At 38.2% G+C, this 22,495-nt stretch overlaps 1 protein-coding gene across 3 annotated transcripts; it reads left to right on the top strand.

Moving 5' to 3' along the window:
* Positions 1 to 1,789: 1,789 nt before the first annotated feature.
* Positions 1,790 to 8,074, top strand: LOC113152742 (kynurenine--oxoglutarate transaminase 3). Of its 3 annotated transcripts, none has more exons than XM_026346162.1 (14): positions 2,457 to 2,551; positions 3,840 to 3,930; positions 4,356 to 4,417; positions 4,547 to 4,691; positions 4,987 to 5,136; positions 5,231 to 5,317; positions 5,463 to 5,588; positions 5,693 to 5,813; positions 5,994 to 6,070; positions 6,190 to 6,279; positions 6,390 to 6,576; positions 6,720 to 6,793; positions 6,912 to 6,998; positions 7,085 to 8,074. In XM_026346162.1, the coding sequence occupies exons 2-14, from the start codon at positions 3,841 to 3,843 to the stop codon at positions 7,139 to 7,141; spliced, it is 1,353 nt and encodes a 450-aa protein (XP_026201947.1). In that variant the 5' UTR covers positions 2,457 to 2,551; position 3,840; the 3' UTR covers positions 7,142 to 8,074. The 3 variants fall into 3 exon arrangements, with proteins under 3 accessions (XP_026201950.1, XP_026201947.1, XP_026201948.1); XM_026346163.1 differs by having other exon boundaries at positions 2,482 to 2,601; XM_026346165.1 differs by lacking the exons at positions 2,457 to 2,551; positions 3,840 to 3,930 and adding an exon at positions 1,790 to 1,822.
* Positions 8,075 to 22,495: the final 14,421 nt, after the last annotated feature.

Below are 22,495 nucleotides of genomic sequence, written 5' to 3' on the forward strand. Positions count from 1 at the left end.
TCATAGCTGTTTTGGAACATCACAGTTTAATGACCAAAAAGCTATTAAGATGGCATTTGAACATTTCCTCTACTTATTGCTAGACAGAAAGATGGAGCGCAGATTTATTGCATTGTATTAATAATGTAAAAAGCTAGATCGCCATGGGGGAAATTGTTGTCTCCCTTCCATCTCCACGCCACTTTAAATGTAATGTAGGAAAGAACTTGGACATGAGATGGAGCTAAGAGCCGTAGCCCTTTAGTGAGCCACTCTCCTTTGGCAAGAAAATATACATGTAAACTCATCAGAAATATACACTCAGAACTTTATTAGATTAGCTAAAGCTATATCAAGTGCAGTTTAATATAATGGTTTTGCAATTAAATCTACCTGAATGAATATTAAAACTATTTCAGGTAGGTGTTGGTCATTTGGAGCCCGTTGTTTGTTGTTCTGTTCATGTTGGCATTGTGGAGAGAGACAGCTTTCCATATGCATGGACTCAATTAGACTCCTTAGAGGTGGAGCCTCCATAGATCGGACTTGTTTGTCCAGCACATCCAACAAATGCTGGATTAGATTGAGGATTGAGTATATAATGTTTCCAATAAAGAGTTTACATGGTCTGTGACAGTGCTTAGGGAGGTGGCACATATCAAAGTAACAGCCACATGGGTGACTGGACCCAAGGTTTCCCAGCAGAACATTGCCCAGAACATCACACTGCCTCCACCAACTTGCCTTCTTCCCATTGTGCATCCGGGTGCTATGTGTTCCCCAGGTCAGCAACACATGCGCCCAGCTAGCCACGTGACATAAAGAAAATGTGATTCATCAGACTAGGTGCAATGTAAGGGGATGAGCTGGTAGACAATTACATTTAGGTTTTTTAGGTACATTTAGGTTTTAATAAGAAACTATAAATACAACATGTGTCCTTTACAACAAGTCTGGCAAGTAACAAAATTAAGTGGTTATGAGTTGATTTAATTTCTATTTTTGCAACATTATACTTTAAGTTGTTGAGCTATCAAGAAACCAGTAGACAGAGCATGCTGATAGTGCATAATTAGCAGGATCCTACAACCTGAAATAGCCAGTACCTGAGGGCAGTCAAATATCTATACATTCCTACACAAAGCGATTGCATCTGGATAACCATAGGCAAGGGAGAAAACTTGTCAAGACACAGATAATCCTCTCTTCAGCTGGTCTGCATGCAACTAGTGTCAAGCTTTAAGGGATAAACATTTGCTAACTCACAAAGAGAAGTGCTTTGAGACTGTACTTGATGCAGAAAAAACACACTCAGGCGCGTGAAGGCTGCAGAATACTGCCTCACAGCTGCACATGTGTTTGACTTTATCAGGCTGACTTGGCACAGTCATATCAACAATGCATTCATAGCTGCCTGGTGGGAGGGGACTGGGGATAATACAAAAAAACTGGCCTTGCATTTAGCAAAAAGCTAAACTAGTAACCAGAAACATTTCTTGTTTAAATTGTATTGTGTAAAACCCCAGAAGGTGAGAATGTTTCTTAACTTTCTTAACTCACCGGTTGTCCAGTGTCTACTGTGTTTAGAAATTTGTATCATATTAATGATTTTTTTTTCTAGCACATCCCAAAGATCCTCAATGGGGTTAGGGTCTAGAGTCTGTGGTGGCCAATCCATGTATGAAAATGATGTGTCATGCCCCCTGAACCACTCTTTCACAGTTTGAGCCCAATGAATCCTGACATTGTCATCTTGGAATATGCCTGTGACATCAGGGAAGAAAAACTCTATTGATGGAATAACCAACTGACCAACTGTAAAAGGAGGATTTCTACTTCACAGGTCAGTTCACTTCAGAAACCTTTGAATGTACCTCATGAGCTTAATGTTTGCTTGATGCTTTACTAGTCAACTGGTCATTCAGTATATTCAGGTAGTCAGCTGACCTCATTCTTTGGACACTTAATGTTGCACATAGTTGAACATAGACCTGACTAACTGCAGCAACCTCCAGTGGAAGGCACTTACCTATATGTTAAGGTAAATCCAGGTGCTGACTATTTTATTTTACTTTATTTTTGGAGGGGAAGCGTTTATTTTAAAAAGAGCCTGGCACAATGCTGCCTTCACGGTGCCTACGTAGGATTACGTTAACTTGACTGCTGTGCAGTTTTACATAACAGAGGGGAACACTAGGCTACAATCATTATGGGAGATTGTCTGATACTGGAGGTTCGGTGTCTCTGTTATTTTTTTTTTTTAAATTCATGTAAACAACTAAATAGTCCACACCAATCCCTGTCATGCACTGGAAATGTGGCAGAATTAAATGTGCCTCATCATGAGAAAATACATATAACAATACAAGCTTTACATAGTTTTTGCTATCTGCTTATCTTTAAAAAAATATAAGCCGCAGTTTCTTCAGTCTTTCCTCTCCATTGTCCGTAATCTGCATGTAAACAAGGCCAATTTCCCGACCGCTGTAAAGTAAGCGCCGCTTTCTCCAGCCTGCCTGTCTCCTCGTCCTGAACGCTGGAGCTGTGTCTGGTCAAAACAGTGTAACGATAAGTAAGTTGTGGTTGCTGACCTGGCGGCACCTTAACTTCTATCACTACATGGTATGTGTTTCTAAAAGATACCGTCGGCAGCTGTCGTCATTGTGTTTAATTGCACAAACCAGCACGGCCAGTCTGCTTCTCGGCCATAACTATAGCTAACTTTAGCTAAGGCTAGCTAGCAGCGGTAGCCAGGTGTTTCGCATGTACTAGTGACCACGTTATCTGGTGACCGGATACGCCGGATACGTCTGTAGCTGGTCGGACACATAACGTAGTAGCTGTTTTAATCAGGACAGCTTTGCTTATTTTTCATTTGTTTGGCACTAAATTGTTGTATGTGTTTTTATGTTTTTGTTCGCAGTCTTGCTTAGTCAAATAGGAAATAAATGCGGGTCAAGCCATTATGCAGCAATTACGAGTCAACATATTGTTATGAATATGCAATGATGGCTGATGATTACCAGCTAAAATAGTCACTGGTAGATCCGAAACACCGGTTTCTGCTAACACTAATCATCACCAATAACATGCCAGTTTCCTGTGGTCCATCAGCAAACGAAGTCTGTGCAAGGCGAATTTGATGGGGTCAAGATCAGTCCCCACAGTTTTTCTTTGAGTTTCAACAGCAAACACAACGTGTCTGTAACCTTCAACGCTGTAATAGTATAGGCCTCCATTCATAGTGTAACTGGTGTGCAGCACACTGGCCCCATCTACTGTTGTGGTTTTGTAGGATTACTTTGTGTGAGAATGTTTTTAATATTTGTTCTCCAAATAGTTTGGAACACTCACCTTCATCTCTTTGATCCTGATAGATCCTCTTAATTCTAACAATGTCAGAATTCACCATGTTGTCCGTACCTGTACAGTTTTTAACAAAATGACTGCTTTTCAATAAAGGATTAGGGAAAAAAACTGTTCAAAGCTCTAACACGCATACTTTACAAGATTAGAAAATGGAGAAAATCATTATACTTGATGCTGGATTTCCCTTTTTAAATAATGTAACTTGTTAATTTATTAAGGAATTGACTGATTTTCTGTGCAGATTCAAATGTAATCTACTGGTAAGATCCTGTCACCACACTCAGCTCTGTGGTGACTTTTGGACGAATCTGTTTGTCCCAGTTGTAAATGTCAGTTACCTGAACAAACAAGACGCTGTGTGTATATGTGTAGGTAGCTCATACTGTGACAGAAAACATACAGGCAAAGACAGACTGCCAGTGAACACAGGAGAGCGCGATAAGGTAAAAACCTTTCTCACTGTGCTTTTCCATCTTTCTCTCTTTGTGCAGCATGAACATAGCACGACAAGTCCTGAATAGTTCCAGATTGGCATGTCAGTCTTTTAACATAAACTGTAAAAGGAGGATTTCTACTTCACAGGTCAGTCCACTTCAGAAACTTTTGAATGTCGCTCATGAGCTTAATGTTTGCTTGATGCTTAACTAGCTTAACGAGCTGCAAAAAGTTGGACATGTAAAGTAAAGTTAAGGTGTTGTGGCTCAGTGAATTGAAACCAGTACTATAATAGCAAAGTTTTGTTGAACACTTGTTGGTAAATACATTTAGTTTATACAGTGACAGAGCTGTATCAATTACAAAACCACTGAGCAAAGATCAGTCGCAAGTGGTTAATGATTATTTTTTATCCCTAAGGACCCTGTATCTCCCTCATTCTTTTCTTTTTGGCAGTTGCAGAGTTTTGGAGAAAAGTATTTGACATAATGCAGCTGGCGTCTTAATACCATGTTTATTGAGGTGTCATTTAACCCAATAATATAATAATATAATGTGGTTTTATGTTGAAGCATCCGATGATGTCACGGCACACTAACTCCAAGAGAATTGAGGGACTGGACAAGAATGTCTGGTAAGTGGATGAGGAAAGTGGTCCACGTGAATCGGCTTTGGAAGTATTTTGTCACTTTTGGTAATCTGGTGGGGAACATTTTGTAAACTCTGTTCTATCCACTACTGGTTTATTTCTTTGTTTGTTCAGGGTGGCATTCACTGCTTTGGCAGCAGACCCTTCCATTGTTAACCTGGGTCAAGGATTTCCAGACATCCCTCCACCATCTTATGTGAAGGAGGCGCTGGCAAAGGCTGCATCAGTGGACATCATGAACCAGTACACCAGAGGCTTTGTAAGGCTGATAAACTGCAGTAACAATGACTCATGGTAGATTCAGATTTCATATTCACCTTCACTCCAGTCCTATTTTGTGAGTTTGTCCATCACAACATTGGACTGACTAATTTGAGTGGACTGTTACTGTAATTTCACATCCCCTCACGTAACGATTCTGCAGTTTGTAAGTACTCCGATAGGAGCAACCATTTCACAATGTAAGCTATTTTACAGCATTCATGTGATGGTTTGTACAGCCAGATAGCCACCATTTACTGTTCTATTTCTTATGTCTTGTGTGCATTTAAAAGGGTCATCCATCTCTGGTGAAGGCCCTTTCTCAGGTTTATGGGAAGGTCAACGGACGTCAGATTGACCCCTTTAAAGAAATCCTGGTCACAGTAGGAGGTTATGGTTCCTTATTCTGCTCAATCCAAGGATTAGTGGAAGAGGGAGACGAGGTAAGGGCATTTAAAACAGTTCATATATACTTTTATAAAGATGCTACCAGTATGTACAGTATAGTATTTTATCATGCATTGTTTCTTGTTTCAGGTCATCATAATAGAACCTTTCTTTGATTGCTATGTGCCTATGGTACGAATGGCAGGGGCCAAGCCTGTGTTAATACCGCTGCGCTTAGTAAGTTGAATCTAAAGTCACTGGTGTTTTGGCACACATGTGACATACAGTATTAACAGCATTTACTTTACTTACTGCTCTGGTTGGAGAGAGGTTTTATAAATTAAGGATCATGACACGAAAGATGACACTGCACTATTTGTAGAAGAAGTCTGGAAAGAAGACAATCACAAGCGCTGATTGGATCCTTGACCCAGACGAGCTTTCCAGTAAATTCAACTCTAAGACAAAAGCTATCATCATCAACACCCCCAACAATCCTATTGGAAAGGTAAGTATATGTCACATCATCAGTAAATCTGAGAAATGCACTTGCTGACTTGATATGATAAAAAACAACAAGCACTTTCGGTGATTCCCGTCCTCTTCCTACAGGTTTTCACTAGAGATGAGCTTCAGATGATTGCTGACCTCTGTGTTAAACATGACAGTCTGTGCTTCAGTGATGAGGTTTATGAGTGGATCACCTACAAGGGACACCAGCATATCAAAATCGGTATGGTTACAGTTCAACATTCCTGTTTGTATTAAAAAGTCCTGCATCTCTTGTATAACACATTCCTTTACTTAAAAACACAACACTACAACCAGGTAGTTAGTTTTTTCATTTTCAACCAGCAAACTGTACTAATAGCCTTTAACCTTATTTTAAATATGTTTAATTTTCCTCTTATAGCCACTCTACCTGGAATGTGGGACAGAACAATCACTGTTGGCAGTGCAGGCAAAACCTTTAGTGTTACTGGGTGGAAGGTGAGAATTCAGCGGACTAAACACTAACATGTATAACACTAATACAAATATACTATTATACTACTAATATTCCACAGTCATTTCTTGTGCATCATGTAATTGAAACATGTGTCTTGTAGCTCGGTTGGTCCATAGGACCTGCACACTTGATAAAGCACCTTCAGACCGTCATGCAGAATTCAGTGTACACCTGCCCAACACCTATACAGGCAAGTGTGCACAACAGTTTCATACTGCAGGCACCTTCAACGCCATTTAAAGAAATATATATCAAGTTTTACTGTTATTCTGAAGCGTGTCTGTGTCCGTTTCTCTTCAGGAGGCTGTGGCACAAGGTTTGCTGCAGAATGTTGAGCTGATGGGTAAGCCTGACTGCTACTTCACCTCACTGGCAGAAGAACTAGAGAGCAAGAGGGACCGCATGGCTGCCATTGTGCAGGAGGCTGGTATGACTCCTGTCATCCCAGAGGGAGGCTACTTCATGCTGGTGGACATCACGTCTCTCAGTGAGTTACTGCACATTTAAACTGATAGACAGTAGCTATTGTAGATATACAGTGGTGTTTTCTTTTACATAGATCTACACTGAACTAAATCTCAACTTAACCCCCAACCCTACTAACTGAATATTTATTTCTGCCTATTATAGATCAGGACCTGTCACATATAGATGATGATGAAGCTTATGATTACAAGTTTGTAAAGTGGATGATCAAAGAAAAAGTAAGTTAATAATGTTGTGCTGTACAGTAGTTCTTACTTCTCATGTAGTCACACTCACATTGCAGCTCAAAAGTAACTTGGAATTACTGATCATATTCTCTTAATACATATTGTAAAGAAACTGGCGGCCATTCCAGTCACAGCGTTTGTTGGAAAGGAGTCCCAGAAGCAGTTTGAGAAATATATTCGCCTTTGCTTCATTAAGGTAAATACAACATAGTAAAAACGCATATCCAGAACAAACTAGTAAAGAACATTTTCATAACATTTTCATTTTCATTCTCTTAACAGCAAGACAGTACTCTGGATGCAGCAGAGAAGATCTTAAAAAGCTGGAGAAAGATTTAATGGGATGCAGTGTCTGAAGTAGGGTTGCAGCGGTATACGCTTACACAGTATCCCATGGTCTGAGAATTGATGGCTATCATACTCTATACATATGCTTATTACTGGTATTGGACAAAAATACAGCTGAAATAATCAATATAATTTTCCACATCCCGTCTTCCTCAAGTGACTGTGTGTAAGTGAAACGTATAGACAGGATCAGTTGCACAGTTACAGTTCTATCAGAGTGCGCGATAATCGTTTCAAGCACTTGTATCTGATCATTTTCAGAATCTTCACAAACTAATGAATAAGTCCATTAAAGGAGAAAATAATCATCATATTAATCCTTAATGAAAATTGTTTTCGTTGGAAACAAAATTATGGAAAAGGGCTCCACTTCAACCAACTACAACAGTAAAGCCCTGCTTTTTCAGTACATCAGAACATGAGTGATAATAATCTAAGGAAATAACATATTGTAGTGCATATGTACATGTATGTATATAGTTAGTCATTTTCTGCATTGATTACTTTTAATTCTTTAACAAATGTTTTTAGTGATAACACTTCAGTACAGCAGTATTGCAGGAGAGTACTTTAGCTGTATGATCAGCTATTAGTACTTTAACTGAAGTAAAACGTGAAAACTTCCTCTACCACTGATTCTAAGCCTTTCTGTTGTCCTTCTTTTAAGTATTAGAACAGATGATAATGCTGTTACTACTACTAGTAATACTAGTGATATACCATGATACTGTGAAACAGTGCTATTTTCTAACACAGTTATACTGTGAAAGTTTCACACCGTTGCAACCCCAACCTGAAGACTGCAGCGTGATTTCAGGAACTCTGATCAAACTGCAAGAAAAGAAGGCAATTGACGACAACATACGCACAACCTGGAAATAAGTAAAATGCTTGCAGTAAAACCATTAAAAGTAAAATATGACATACTTTGACCGGTATCCTGTTTTTAGGAAGGGACTCACCAGTTCACATAAATGCAGTCAGGTGTGAGATGAAACTTTATTTGGTTATCCCACTGTGGATATGCATTACTTCTTAATATTTGCATAGGCATCTAAATATTAAACACACTACTAATTGGTAAATGAGGAGTTGCCTTGACTGAATAATTCTCGTGGAATTGTTTCAGCAATTTCCAATAAAAACAATAAAATGCAATTCAGATCTTTGTTGAGCTTTTTTGTTGAAATTAATATTACTAATTAATATATACATTTTCCAAACAATGCTCTTTTGTCCATTTATTTAAAATGCAGGCCAATATGTGTGTATAGTTAGAACAACAGAGAAATTCAGAGACCACTGTCTCGTAATGCGAAGTATGATTTACATGTGACTTTAGTGCTTGTTACCCAGGGCCAGTAGCGACGCAGGTTAATTTCTCTTTGGACGAAACAGACTCAGTTACTGCAGTGCCGCTCATCTTGTACAATTATGTCTTTATTTTACTTCCACAACCTCCAAAAGTGCATGCCTGCAGGTGAAAAACCCAGCTTATCCTGGTGATCTAACGTTAGCATGTATCAGCGAGCTTGTTCTAGACCAGGGTGAAGTTAGCTCAGAGCCAGACCTACAAAAATGTCACTAGTCGCACATGAGTGTTTAACAGTCAATTTATACGCAGCTGTTTCCTTAGTGTTTTATTTAATAGGCCAAATGCAATTTAAGCTTGTTATGGTTAAGTCTTATGCTTCTGTCCAGTTTGGAAATGCATTCATTTCTCTAAGGGTCTTTTAAAATCATGACACGAAACACCTAGACAGATATTTATATTTAGGCTGCTTGACCAGGACTAAGCTCAGGTTGAAGGTGGACTGAGCCTTGATGGGACCAGAACCTTTTCACAGACATTTTAAAACTGGGAATCCACAAGTGGAGTTAATCAAAGGAGTGAGGGCTGAATTCCACGGAGCTACTTCAGGGCAGTGAATATATAAAAGCCATTGTTAAAGTTATTAATAACACCTGTACATTTTGACTTAAAGTACATTCAAACTTCATTAATTCCAGGGGGAAAGTGTTTAATTTCATTCAAATTATAACACAAACCCAGTAAAAATATAACTAGAGGCTCAAAGTATCTGTACCTGTGATTTTCAAATAGGTTTAAGTTACTGACCAAGCTTATAGAACAACCTGTGAACATCACAGCACCTCGTCAGTAGCATCAGTAGCTACTAGCACTTAATGAGAAACTGACCAGAACTACCAAAGTGACTGGCTGCATGGTGCTGACACTGAAACATGGAGGTGGAGGTGTGCAGTATGAGGCTGCATGGCGGAGATGACATTTATACAGTGGATGACACAATGAATGCAGCTTTATAAACCCAAACACTGCATGAAATATCAAAACGCTTGGATGAAAAAAAACTTTCCAAAAACACAAACGCACACAGCAGCACACTGAAGAAACCCCATATAGAAATTTTTAAACAAGAAATAAAGGGAAAACTATGGGCAAACTGATTTTTGTTTCTATGGAGGCATCAGGCCTGAACACTGGTGGTCATGGACAGCAGAATAAAAAAATAAAGGCCCACCTACGGTAATAATCACGCATAGTAATTAAAGAATTAAGTCAGTCACAAATTAATTCATTATATTACATATTAATTTACCATTATATTTTAATTAAGTGACTTAATTCTTTTCTACAGTTGTAAATAGGCGGGCTTTGTAATTAACAGTCGACGGGTATTGATCAGGGGAGTCCTCGCTTTTGTTGTTTACTGTAATTTTGTAATTTACGTCAAATTGCCACTTTATTTTTCTAGTTGCTAATTTATGATTGTTGCCTTTAATTCGTTTTAATTTAATTGTAATCACACGGTGTAATTCACAAGTGCAACAAAAGAAGTGAATACGAATATGTGCCTTATTTAAATTGCTTCAAGGCACAAATGTTCTCCGCACGTGTGATTATTAAAGCGACTCCATAGACAGGCCATTTATGAAGCAAAGCAGCAATAGGCACACGTACAGTTTTTCTTTCTTTATTTCTTTTTCTTTTACCTTTCTTATTCTGTATGTTTTGGACTTTTGTCCACATGCACATTGTTTTTTAGGTCACTGAACATCCTGAAAACTCCTTCCAGGCTGAAAATATTTAGACAGTTTATTCGGTGTTGACACATAGTTAAAACTGAGTTTGCACTGTGAACTCCTTTGTTTGTGCAGTGGCAGACACAGGCAAGCAAGAGCTAGATTTAACGTCTCTAACTGAACTTTTCACATACTTATGACTACGTACACAGTTACTGTGTAACCTCTGTAACGTTGTGGTTCTGTTCAATTTACATGCTCTTTATAGCAGTTTTCATTTTTTGGGATTTTATGGATGTGGATTTTTTATTTTTTTTGCTGTTTATAATAGCAAAAGAAAATTCATATTTCAAAAAGGGGCGACATTTTGACTCGTCTGTACCATTATAATGAATAATATTAATCATCACGACGCTCTATTTTAGGATCTCAGTTGTGAACCAGCCGCCATAGGAACTAACTCACCTGAAAGGAAGGAAATCATCAAAAACACAATTAATCTCACCTGTTTGTTTGCTGCTTTGGTTTGTCAACATGTCTTTTTTTGAAAAGGTCTGTTTCTGCTTAACATTTGAACATACTTTGTCATCACACACTGCACTGTGAGTAGTGATGTTTGTTGATCCTTCAGGCCACTCGAGGGAGACAAAGCACATCATACTGAAACAAAGCTTCACAGTACACTTCTAATGTAGCATTTGATTTGTATTTTACACCAGTCATGCAAAAGAAAAACCAAAAGACTACTAATTTTGTGTTTAATATATATAATTTAATGTATGTAACATGACTTTGTACTTGCTGAGTGACTTTTCTATCAAACTCCAGAGGCATTTGTTTATTTATGAATTTATACATGCTGCCTCATTCAAGGTACAAGTGAACCAAAAACACTGTACTCACATCAAGTCTGTGCTAGGACTGCTGTGACACTGTAATTGTAATTTAGATGGAATCTCCCAGGGTTTTAGTGTCAATAAGATGTTAGGAATTCAGTGTAACACTCTTAGAGCATGTACAGTTTGAATTAACGAATCACGTACTGTACAAACTATGCATGTATATATAGACAGTGCATACAGATCATATCCAAACCCCAGGAACACATGTGAGTTAACACAGGCCATCACATCCCCTTAGGCAAAATCTTCAGTCCTGAGTCCTAAGCATCTATAACAACACATGGAAAGAAGCATGAGCCAGAAAGAAAGTGCAGAACTTTCACATTAATCCTGTAATGATTGGAAAAAAAACGGTAAAATATAGAGTGAGACGTGTTTTTCCTGCTTGATCAGGAAGTAGATTTGACAGATATTACCTATCAGTTTTCGAAGTCAAGCAGATCTACTATTCTAGGTCTATTAGTTGGACAAATTAATGGTATTTGATGCCTAAAGCATGTCAGTAAATACCAACTTAAATCTATTTCCAGCTGTACTAGTCAACAGTGATATGTCTGCGCTTAATCTGGTGAAGGATACATTATCTGATGAAATTCTTTTAATTGTAGCCTCAGAGTTAATAGCTAGCGTTCCAAGCTACTTAGCATGAAATTGTGCTGTTGGTAGAGATGAAGGTGCTCTGTTCTGCTGCAGAAATGGGGAAGGTGAGGGGAGTCATTGAGGTTCACCCTCTCTTTACCCTCAGTGTAACATCTACACTACATGACTGTGTGAACCACCAGTTTAGAATCGGTTCATGCAGGCTGATGTCATGGAAATTAGAATCCAGGGTTATGCATAACCAGATGTGTGCGTGGACAAAAGATTCATGTCTTACACAAACAAAGACAAAGAAAAAATATGTGGAAGTTTGTGCTTTTTTGCACTAATTTGTCACAAAACATGATCTGAGCTTCATCTAAGTCAAGAGAATTAACAAATATGATGCCTAAAATAATGACAGAAAAAATTCCGATCTTTCATGTCTTTATGGACAACAACCATAAAAACCTTAATTTAATACCTGGTTTAATAACCCCCCCCAAATCCGGAGCAATGACCTCAACCAAGTGCTTCCTGTAGCTGTGGATCAGACCTGCACATTGTTCAGGAGGAATTCCATTCTTCCTGTAGAACTGCTTTAGCTCTGTCATATTCTTTAGACGTCTTGTGTGTGTGGTTCACTTCAAGTCATTTCATAGCATCTCTATTGGGTTGAAGTCTGAGCTCTGACTTGGTCACTCCAAAGGGCAGATTTTGTTTTTCTGAGGCCATTATGTTGTGCGTTTTGGTTCATTGTCCTGTAGCATCACCCAACTTTCAGTTTCAGCTGATGTACAGGCATTCTCACATTAGGCTGAAGAATGTTTTGATGCACTTGGGAGTTCATCTTCCCCTCAATTACTGCAAGCTGACCAGGCCCTGATGCAGCAAAGCAGGCCCAAATCATAATGTTTCCTCCACCATACTTTACGATTGGGATGATGTTTTCATGCTGTGTGTTCTTTCCAAATGGTTCAATATGGTTTCATCAGTCCACAAAATATTTTTTCAGTAATGCTATGGACTATGGACTGCTATGAAGCAGCAGCTCCGAGCATCATGAACTGTGATTTGGTCAGTGAAGTTAAAACGGTTTGCCTCAATAACGATAAACAAGTCATGTCAGATACTATGTAGTTGAAATGTAGGGTGAGAACTGGTGCTGGGAACAAAAACAACTGCAGTCAAATATCTGAGTAGGATTATTATTCATGCTGCTGTTATCAGACGTATTTAGTGTACTGCTACCAGATCCCAGTGGATTAGATGTCTAGCTGCATAATACCATCATGATTTATGTTAATTATCATCATTGTGCCAATAATCTAATGTCACAGTCCTGTTCAGAAGGAGGAATTGGGTTATTGTAGCCATTAAAATGAGACCAGTGTTATTTTATGTTACCTCTAGGTGGCTATGTTGATCATTTTCTGTAGCAGTACAGAGCTGAGCAGACTGCCCTTCTTGCTGTTCCATAGCCAAACTTTGCCAAAAAGCACTGTGTCTGATGTGGACAGTGCTTTAGGAGGGTGTTGGTATTGTTACACCAAGTGTTCAGCCTTTCTACCATTTAATAAACTTCTTCCTATGGAGGGTTTTCAGCTCAAATTGTGTATAAGACATGGCTGAACATGATTTTGGTTGAAATGATAGTCCAGATACTCTTTAAGTCCCAAGTCCCAAGCCAACATATCCTGATGATATAATTACATTAAACTTTGGGAAAATCATTCCACAGCTAGAGAAAACATTTTCGAACTGTTTTCACACAGTGAGTACTTATCCTCACGATGAGTAAGTGTAAGTTTCAGAAGTGCCCCTTAAAATAATTCTTGCTGTTACAGAAATGTAGTTTTCTTTAGCTCAGGAAACAAAAGAGCAGTTTAGAGCAGAAACAATTTTCTGCAGTGAACAGTAATGTCACGGTAGGATTAAATATCCAACAATCATCAAAACAAACAAATAGAAAAATGTTTCTAATAGTCTCATTCTCCAGCATTTCATGACATATGTTAGATATCTTTTGTGACCGAGACATAAATATGTGTGAGAATTTCTGGGCTGTACCACTGCACCCCCGATACGATGTCCGCTCTCACACACGCCATATGGCAGTGTGTGCCCAGCTCTTATTGCCAGCCCCTGCTCTGTGCATGCAGGCTAACAGCTTGGTGGACACATAATTAATTTGCTTAGGCGTCTGCCATTTATTTTCCAACCTACATTTTGTTAATTGGACAGAGGAGGTTAAAATCAAATGAATGTCTCTGGGTATGTTAAGGCTACTAATTGCTCAGAATGTACAAGATAGTGCTCGCTTGTGGGAATACAGTGTCAGGGGAGATACTGGCGAGGTTGTAGGGCAGGAATGCAGCGAAGGCATCATATGTTTTACTAATGTGCTGTGTAGGGCTTGTGCTAAAGTCCACAGAGATCACACTGATGATCATAGACAAAAATGTCAATTATTATCTTTTGGAAAAATGATGAAAGAAATACACCAAATGAGTGGAACGCCCATTTACCTCAGACAGACATGCCTTATGTGACTTATATTACTTGTAGCGTGTAATTTCTCATGTTGTGCATTGTTTACAGAATTATAAAACCTGACATAGCGCCCCCCCCCCACCTCCATTTCTCTGTTGCAACATTTTGCTCATTCCACTATTTAATTCGCTAAGCAATGTCTCTTGCAACCAAAGTTGAATCAGACTTGGAATATGAATTTAATCAAGTTAATTGACTAGTAAATGCAAATGTTATTAGGAGCCAAATATGCAGCATAAATCTTGATGTGTTTTTTTTTTTTTTTTTTAATTTTGTAAACATCAAAAGATGATGATGAAAGTTGTTATCTAAATGATCAGAGAGATAGAAAATGTCTATAAAGAGAAACTGGTAATTAGAAATCCTGAATATAAAATAGGTCTCTCATTGTACTGTGTTTTCATTTAATACAGAGTAATTAAAAATGGCAGTGTACTCAGATAGCAAATAATTAGCTGAGAAAGATTAGAAACATTTAGGGATGTGCCATAAAAAGATATCCTACTCAGTGTGTCAGTATACAGCAGCTGCCTTTTCCTGTTAGGGAACTTTTTAAATCCAGTATCAACAAGCCTTTCTGTCGGGGCTGTGTGTTGAGGTTGAGGGGTGAAATTATGGGTTTATAAGTGCTGAGGCATGGAGACAGTGCACTAGGGGTTAATGACAATAAAAATTATTGCACACATTCAGGCTTTCGGGGGATGGTCCAACTAGCCAGCGCCTGTAGCAGCTGTGTGGAAGGGGTGTTCATATGGTGCCCCTCTAGCTGAGCAAAACAGGGCACGTTGTCCACGGCGGCAGTCCCTGCTGTTGTTAATCACCTGCCTTCCCTCCCAATCTCACCCCCTCCTACTCTGCTTCTTTCTCTCTCTCTTTCCCTGCACTGATTTGCAAGCGCAGATTAATCAGAGCATGGGGGCCTTGATGAAATTTTGCTGTTATTGTTCCCAATTTTAGCAACATCTTTTATTGTCTTCATCATTCATTTACAGGAGGGAGAAGGGGGGACTGTGTCAATTATGCAAATTATGTTGCACACTTTTGCAGATTACTTCATTCGGTTGCCATTGTTTGTGAGAATTTAATTATTAAATATTATTATGCTCATGTTTCCTTCAATTTTGCGAAGCTTTGTTTCAATTTGATCTCTCCTCCAGCTGCTCATCCCTCTGCTTAGAGCCAGAATCAAAGCAGTCTGGCACACCAAGGCCAAACAAACTCCCCTCAATTTAATGATTTTGAAGTTAGTACCTCGCTCTCATCTGTGGACTCAAAACTATGATTGGAAAAAGGCAGACCACATCCAGTTTAATGACCAGGAATTGAATTCAAGTTTATTCAAAATTGACATTCAATTATGTAGCACCTAATGATATTTTAATCTCTTTTCTTTAATTCCCAGGAATTGGCTTTTCAAAGGCTTTGTCTGGCAGCAACACAGACGGCCTGAATAAAGAATACAGATTGGTATTAGATCCCAGTAATGATAGGAAAATTAAAGCTTTTATAGTTCACACATTCAGAGGAAAGGCAGAGTTTCCTTATTAGACATTTCAATCCCTGTTACTTGAAGCCATCGCTGCCATCTTTCCCCTGACATGATAAGTTGGAAATTTAAATACTGCAATACATTTTACAAAGCATTAAATAATTTCTACTTATTTGATAATGCTTGACTATTGTAGATTGTGGAAAATCTGTCACATGTAGATGAGCCGATTATCGTTTGATCGATCTGATTGATCCCTTCAAGTCTTAATATTTGATGAATTAAAGCTATTTCACAAAATGTTTAGGTGCGTACCACGGTAGGATTTTGTGGAATGTAAGAAATCGAGCAAATTGGTATTTGAAACAGGACTGGGAGTCAGAAAACTTCATAGATGCTGCATGGACAGACCTGTGCTGTTCACCCGTCTCACTGACCAACAACTCCACCTTCAGAGCCATGTGCACTAAAGCTGAAACTAAAAGGTGTTAAAAAAGTTAATCTGCAACCGTCTTGCTTACTGAACAATCATCTATCATTTAACACTATCGGATAATAATTGTGTGGAAAATGTAATTTCTCATTTTGTCTTGGACACTGAGAGTAAGTTTTAAAATACAAGTAAAGCTTTTTAAATAATAAATATAAAAAATACATAGTTTGTATTTTGTGTGTCAAATCCAAAGCAACATTAACAATTTCAAAAACGTCTTGTACACATATTTAAATGAAGATTAAATTATTGTAACTGAATGAAAAACAAACTAAACTGGGTAATTTAGTAGCATATCGTTATTAATCATAAATTTTAGTTAAGGCAGATTTTGTAATTTTGTATGTCACTCCATAACACTTCTAAAGGGATGTGTTGACCTCTGTGTCATCAGAGATCTACTGGTAACTAACATAAGAGATATCTGGATCAGTTATTATTTTCTTCCTTTATATTTTCCACAGTCATTCTCTTTCCTTAACTTTGTCGTAGTAGGACTGAAGAGTTCTTTAACTTAAAAGTTTTTTTTTCTCTTGTTGTAAATTTCTCTTGTGGTGTTTAGATGAATTTGTGCCCATTGCTTCTTGTGCCTGCTGCAGCACCTCTGCTGCATGTTCTGACAGATAAACCTTAAATAGGATTCCTGTAGCACTGTTTATCTCATATACATGGTTTTCCTCACCACGGGTCACTGGTGGAATTATACACCAACTCCACTTTTGACTGCACCAATTTAAAGGGATAGGACCAGGTCACGAGACAGCTTCATGAACAATCTTGTGAAGGGGAGCGGCTGGTTGATGAAGGGTTGGGGGCTGGGCCTGAAAAACATAACCCAAGGAACACTTTCTCGCTGATTAGTCATTGATGTTTTCCTGCCTTGTGGGATACTTCTATTTCTGAGTTGCTCCCGCAGTGGGTGTATTCAGCAGCATGTCCGGCGCCACTCGTCATGTTGGCCATGGCTGTGGCTGGGAGGAACAGCTGTCTGTGTTAACAAGGCCATAGCCACACAGACCAGCAAGGCGGCGGTGCTCGAGCAGACCAGAGCACCACTCAGGCTTCATAAGGCCCCGGGATACGCAAACAATGACTTAATGAGAATGAGTGCCATTACTGTAATTAACACAGCTCACGTCAAAGCACTGTCAGCTTTCAAGAGTTTCAGGAAGGTCTTGCATTACATCGAAAAAGCTGGCATGCAATGACCAGGGGCCATCCCACTACATTTACAGCACAGACTTTACAGAGCATAAACACACTCAATAAAACTATACATAACTGTGTGTACTACCATTAAAACACAAGGATTTATCCACAACATTGAACTTTTAGCTTGCATACGTCTCAATGTTTAAATGTTTTGTGAAATAAATCATTTCACCCATGTGACATTTATATCTGAAGGCCACCCAACGACTCATAGCATAAAATGTAATAGCATTATTTAGCTGTACATGCAGATTTTTCATTCACTATCGCTTTTTCTTGAGATATTCGCTGTTCTTAGGATTAATTGGACCAAACAAAGCAAAGTGTATAAGTACACTGTCTACCTGAATGGCAATTTCAATATTCTGTTTTCAAATGTTGTAAGAAATTGGTAACTCTCAAGCATGTTAACCGTTAAAACGGTATAAAGCAAACAGGGCTCTACCCTCTGTTGTAAAATATTGGACTTGGGATTAAAGATTTTTTGTGAAATTATTCACTAAGTGATTTAGTAGCTAGCAATTCAAAACAAAGCACAACTAACAAAATGAAATGATATAATGTGATTGTTTCATCTCTTTCGTCTCTTCACTTAACCCACATTGGTACAGTATTGTTGTTAATGTTCCATTTTGCATCCAAGACGTTGGCCCACAGTTGTTTCCAGAAGTGTACAGATGTTAACTTGATGTATGTATTTAGTGTCTAGGATAAGTAAATGCTAGTGAATACTGACCCCACCAGTCTTAATTGACTTTGTGGTTTCGATGGATGACTTCTGCTTGTTGTAGCTTCAAGTTCCCCTTTTTACCAGTTACCAGTCATGAATCAAGTTACTTGTAGTAAAATTTGGTGTTGCATTGAAAAAAATAAACAACCACATCGTTTTATTTTCACAGGCGCAGCTAGGCAGAAAAAGAGAAGAGGATCGCATGCTATGAAGGTTAGTAACCAGAACTAATACTGTGACAGTAGTCACAGTGACCTAATAAAGAATAGCTTAATCCTAACATGTGCATCTAACTGTGCATACATATGGATCATTGTGTGGTTTGAGAATGTTTTAATGGTCCTATTTTGTTATACCTCTGGATCATTGAAATCCTTTGTAATCTATAGCTTCCTTCTTTCACAAAGGAACAAGCTACAAACCTTTCAGAGCCTCCTGGCAAGTTTTCTATTCATGTGTTGAAATTGGTTGAAATTCTTTGAAGCGCCTGATGATTATGTCTATGACACTGGTTAAACCTTTTCCTGATCGGGGATAACATAGCTAAAGTAATAACAGACAGTTATAATGTAAAAACCACAAAATGTATGTGAAAGTGTCCCCTAACCCTGCTTTTGACCCTTTGTTCTGGCAGTGGATTCTACATTTTCAGTTGTAACTGTGTTTTTGCAGGAAAGCAACATTATTAACAGTTAATCATAGAGTGAAGTTGTCAGCAGGGGTGGCTGCAGTTTTCAAAATGGCCTAATTTCTAGCAATCACAGACTAATTATCTGAATTTGCAGTTGTTGTGAATTCTCTTTGTGACTACACAGGAACTTTTAATAAAGAGTTTATGGTCCAGGGATTAGTTGGTGGGTTATGTGTTTGTAGGAACACCACAGGACATAACTGCGCCATAAAGCTGTGACATAACTGCTGCATAATTAGGAATGTAAATTCTGAATAGAAGACCTTGTAATGCATTCAAGTTTTAGAATCCACTCACTACCATCTGGATTGTGCAGTATAGATAAAACACCAACATTTTTGACAGCACAAAATCACAATTTTACCACGCAAAACAAACTTTCGGCTTTGCTTACCAATTTGTTTACATCACTGTGTATGTGTGTGTGACACGCAAAGACAGCATGAGGAAATAAGAGAAATAGAAAAGAAATTTGCAAGTTGTAGTTATTTTAAATCCATGTCAATTTTCTTGAAATTCAGGCTACATGACTGTTGCTTAAGCTAAAACATTTAGATAAAAACAAAATGATTTTGTTTACTGTGGAAACCCAAATCTGATGGCTCATTAACCAGCCTGGAAACCAGGTGTTATTAGCGCACATATGTTAATAGTGGCAGCATATCACAGACTTTTTAATCAGTAGTCCTTCATTTTAAATGCACCTGTGTAAGACAAAACTGTTGTTTTAGGTGTGAACATGCAATTGTAACTGATCCAGTGTGGTGACAGTCGAATGGATGTGGAAATGTTTTTCTAACACAAGTTTCCCAGTTCTGTCTTTGAAGGGCAGTGGAGTGCAGAGCTGCTATTTTGTCAAGTTAAAAGGTGCATGGCTTAACAAATATTGGATGTAGACTCTTGACTTTGTTGTTAAATTTTGAAAATATCTCTTCAGCTAAACTAACTCATTAAACTGCTACGTTTATGCTGAACCAGTTTTGTTGCTATTGTTTACCGTCCTGTAGCGTACTTTGAGTTTTTAACAACATTTTCAGACTTTCTAATTTAGTTTTTAGAACAGATGACCGTGGATGGGTTTTAATCACACCATTGATTCTGTTCTGACATACGGCATTGAAATTGAACAATCGTAGTATTATAATAGAATATTTCCCCCAAACCCTGTTTAATCTATTTTTAAAGACATTTTGAATTTCCTATTATGGACCTTACATAACTCAGGGAAACAATTCACTACAGTAAATGCCTATCTGTAAATGCTGTTATCAGATTAAAGGAAATTATTCCATCATCTATTACAGTACTTCAGTACCATGTGCCAACACCGAGGAGGGCAGCCATCTTAATCTTGCTCCCTTACAAGTCGATTATCTTGTTGATAATAGCTTCACTGTGCAGGATACTTGATACTGTTGTCCCTCTGAAAAAGAAGACAGCGAATCAGAGATGATGCAATTCACAAATCCATATTTTAAAGCAGACCTTACAAAAGCTGGAAAGGAGGTGGCAATACAATAATTAAGTCAATAATAAAATAATAAGAAATCATGATTAGCCTGGAACAGGCAAGTCACAGGACAGTTAATATGTAAAAAGCCCTCCTTACTGCTGCAACGAAACATTAATTGTTATTAATAGAGGTAAATTAATAATCGCAGGTTTCTTTTTAGCACTGTAGCCAGGCTGATATTGATACTACTACTACTAATTGATACTTTATTAAGACCCTGGGTTAAGTCCTTGTGAACAGCATGAGTAATGTCTTACAGTGCATCACAATGTGCGAGAGGGTTAAAGACAGCCATTGTCATGGTCTTCCAACCAAAGATAACCTGTGAATTTCTGACAGTGACAGTGTCTTGCAATGTGACTGCTGCTACTACCTACGTCTTCTCACCGACCGATTAGAAAACCGCATGAAATGATTCAATGATTAGAGCGACATGAGACTTGATTGTTTACAAATGTTGTTGCACAGATGGATCATGCACTCCTACATTTGCATCGTAGCCCACGACTCAGTCGGTGTTACCATCGTACAGTCTACATCAGAGATGCGCTGAGCCGATAATAATATTGACCTTATGATGTCTAAAGAGCTAGATCGAGTATTGGATAATTGGGTTTATCTATGGGGCTGATCTAGTCACTTCAGTTGAATATTTTGCGACACATGCTACATCATGCACCAGCAGGATTTACAGCATGCTGGTAGACTTGACTAACAACAACAATGGAGACAAAGATTCAACTCTGTGGAGTTGTGGTATGTTACACTTGCCATGTTGTTTCAGCTACTATATTATAAACATAAACATTTTTACATAAACTCTAGCCTAAGTCGTGAGAATTCAGATAGTGTGTGGAGTTGTGCTTTGTCAGAGCCAGATGAGTTCTGATCAAACTTGAACACAACTTAAATCCAGTAAGGGACTGATAACAGTAACCTCCTGGCTGTGTGACAGCTCACCTGGGTAATGTCTAGATTCAGTGTGTCTGAACACAACAAGTGTCTAATGAATAAATTGTATTTTGAATTCCAGTCTGCACTAAATGATTTTAATTCTGTTTTACAAAGTCAGGAAAGAACTTTTTAAGTCAAAGCTGATGTCTTTAATGTTGTTTACAGGTCAAGTTTATTTATTATGAGTTTATTAATTTAACAATTGTACTGGAGCATTATTGGAACTGAATAAAGTTGTATCTGTGCATGCCTAGTCTACATGCATGAAACTTGATGTCATACCCAAGTTTATTAGATCCATGTTGCACAAAGTGACTTGCAGTAAATTTATTAGATTGGTGAACTATTATGGTCTGTCAGGAGGCCAGATGTGATCCAAAAGAGGTCTGGATGACCTGTAACTCTCTACTTGTAAATTCAGATTAAAGAGAGTTATTGTATTTAGACCTAAAAACCTCAGATATATGATATCTACCATACATTTACTCTAGAATCTCCTCTATTCTCGACCCAGACATTTCCTTTACCGCACATACACTGCCCGTGTATGAAAAAAAAAAAAAAAAAATCACCACCTGGATTTAACTAAGCATAGTTATTGAATATTGGATAATTACTTCATAAAGGATTATGTTTCAGCTAGCAACAAGTTATTTAACCCTACCTAATGCAGTGAGTAGTTTCTAATTTCTTAAACAACCATATCTAAAGACATATCCTGTGGTCGTGAAAAAGATGTTAATCTGTTTCAGAAGGGTCAAATTATTGGCATGAATCAAGCAAAGAAAAACATCAGGAGATTGATGAAACTACTAAAACTGGGTTATGAACTGTCCAACACATTAAAAACTGAAAGGATAGTGGAGAACCATTATCCTTGAGGAAGAAACGTGGTTGGCAATCACTTAAACATTCAGTGAAATCAAATTATAAAAAACTTCAGTAGAACTCACGACTGTGTTTAATAGCAAAGTAAACTCAATTGGAACTAAACAACTGTGTAGCCTTACGGAAACCATTTGTCAGTGAGGCTAATCGGAAAAAGGCTTTAATTTGCTAGGCAGCATAAAGATTGCACTCTGGAGCAATGTGGGAAGGTCATGTGGTCTGATGAGTCCAGATTTATCCTGTTCCAGAGTGATGGGAACATCAGGGTAAGAAGAGAGGAGGGTGAAGTGATGCAC

This window comes from Anabas testudineus, chromosome 4 (genome assembly GCF_900324465.2).
Source record: "Anabas testudineus chromosome 4, fAnaTes1.2, whole genome shotgun sequence".
NCBI lineage: Eukaryota > Metazoa > Chordata > Actinopteri > Anabantiformes > Anabantidae > Anabas > Anabas testudineus.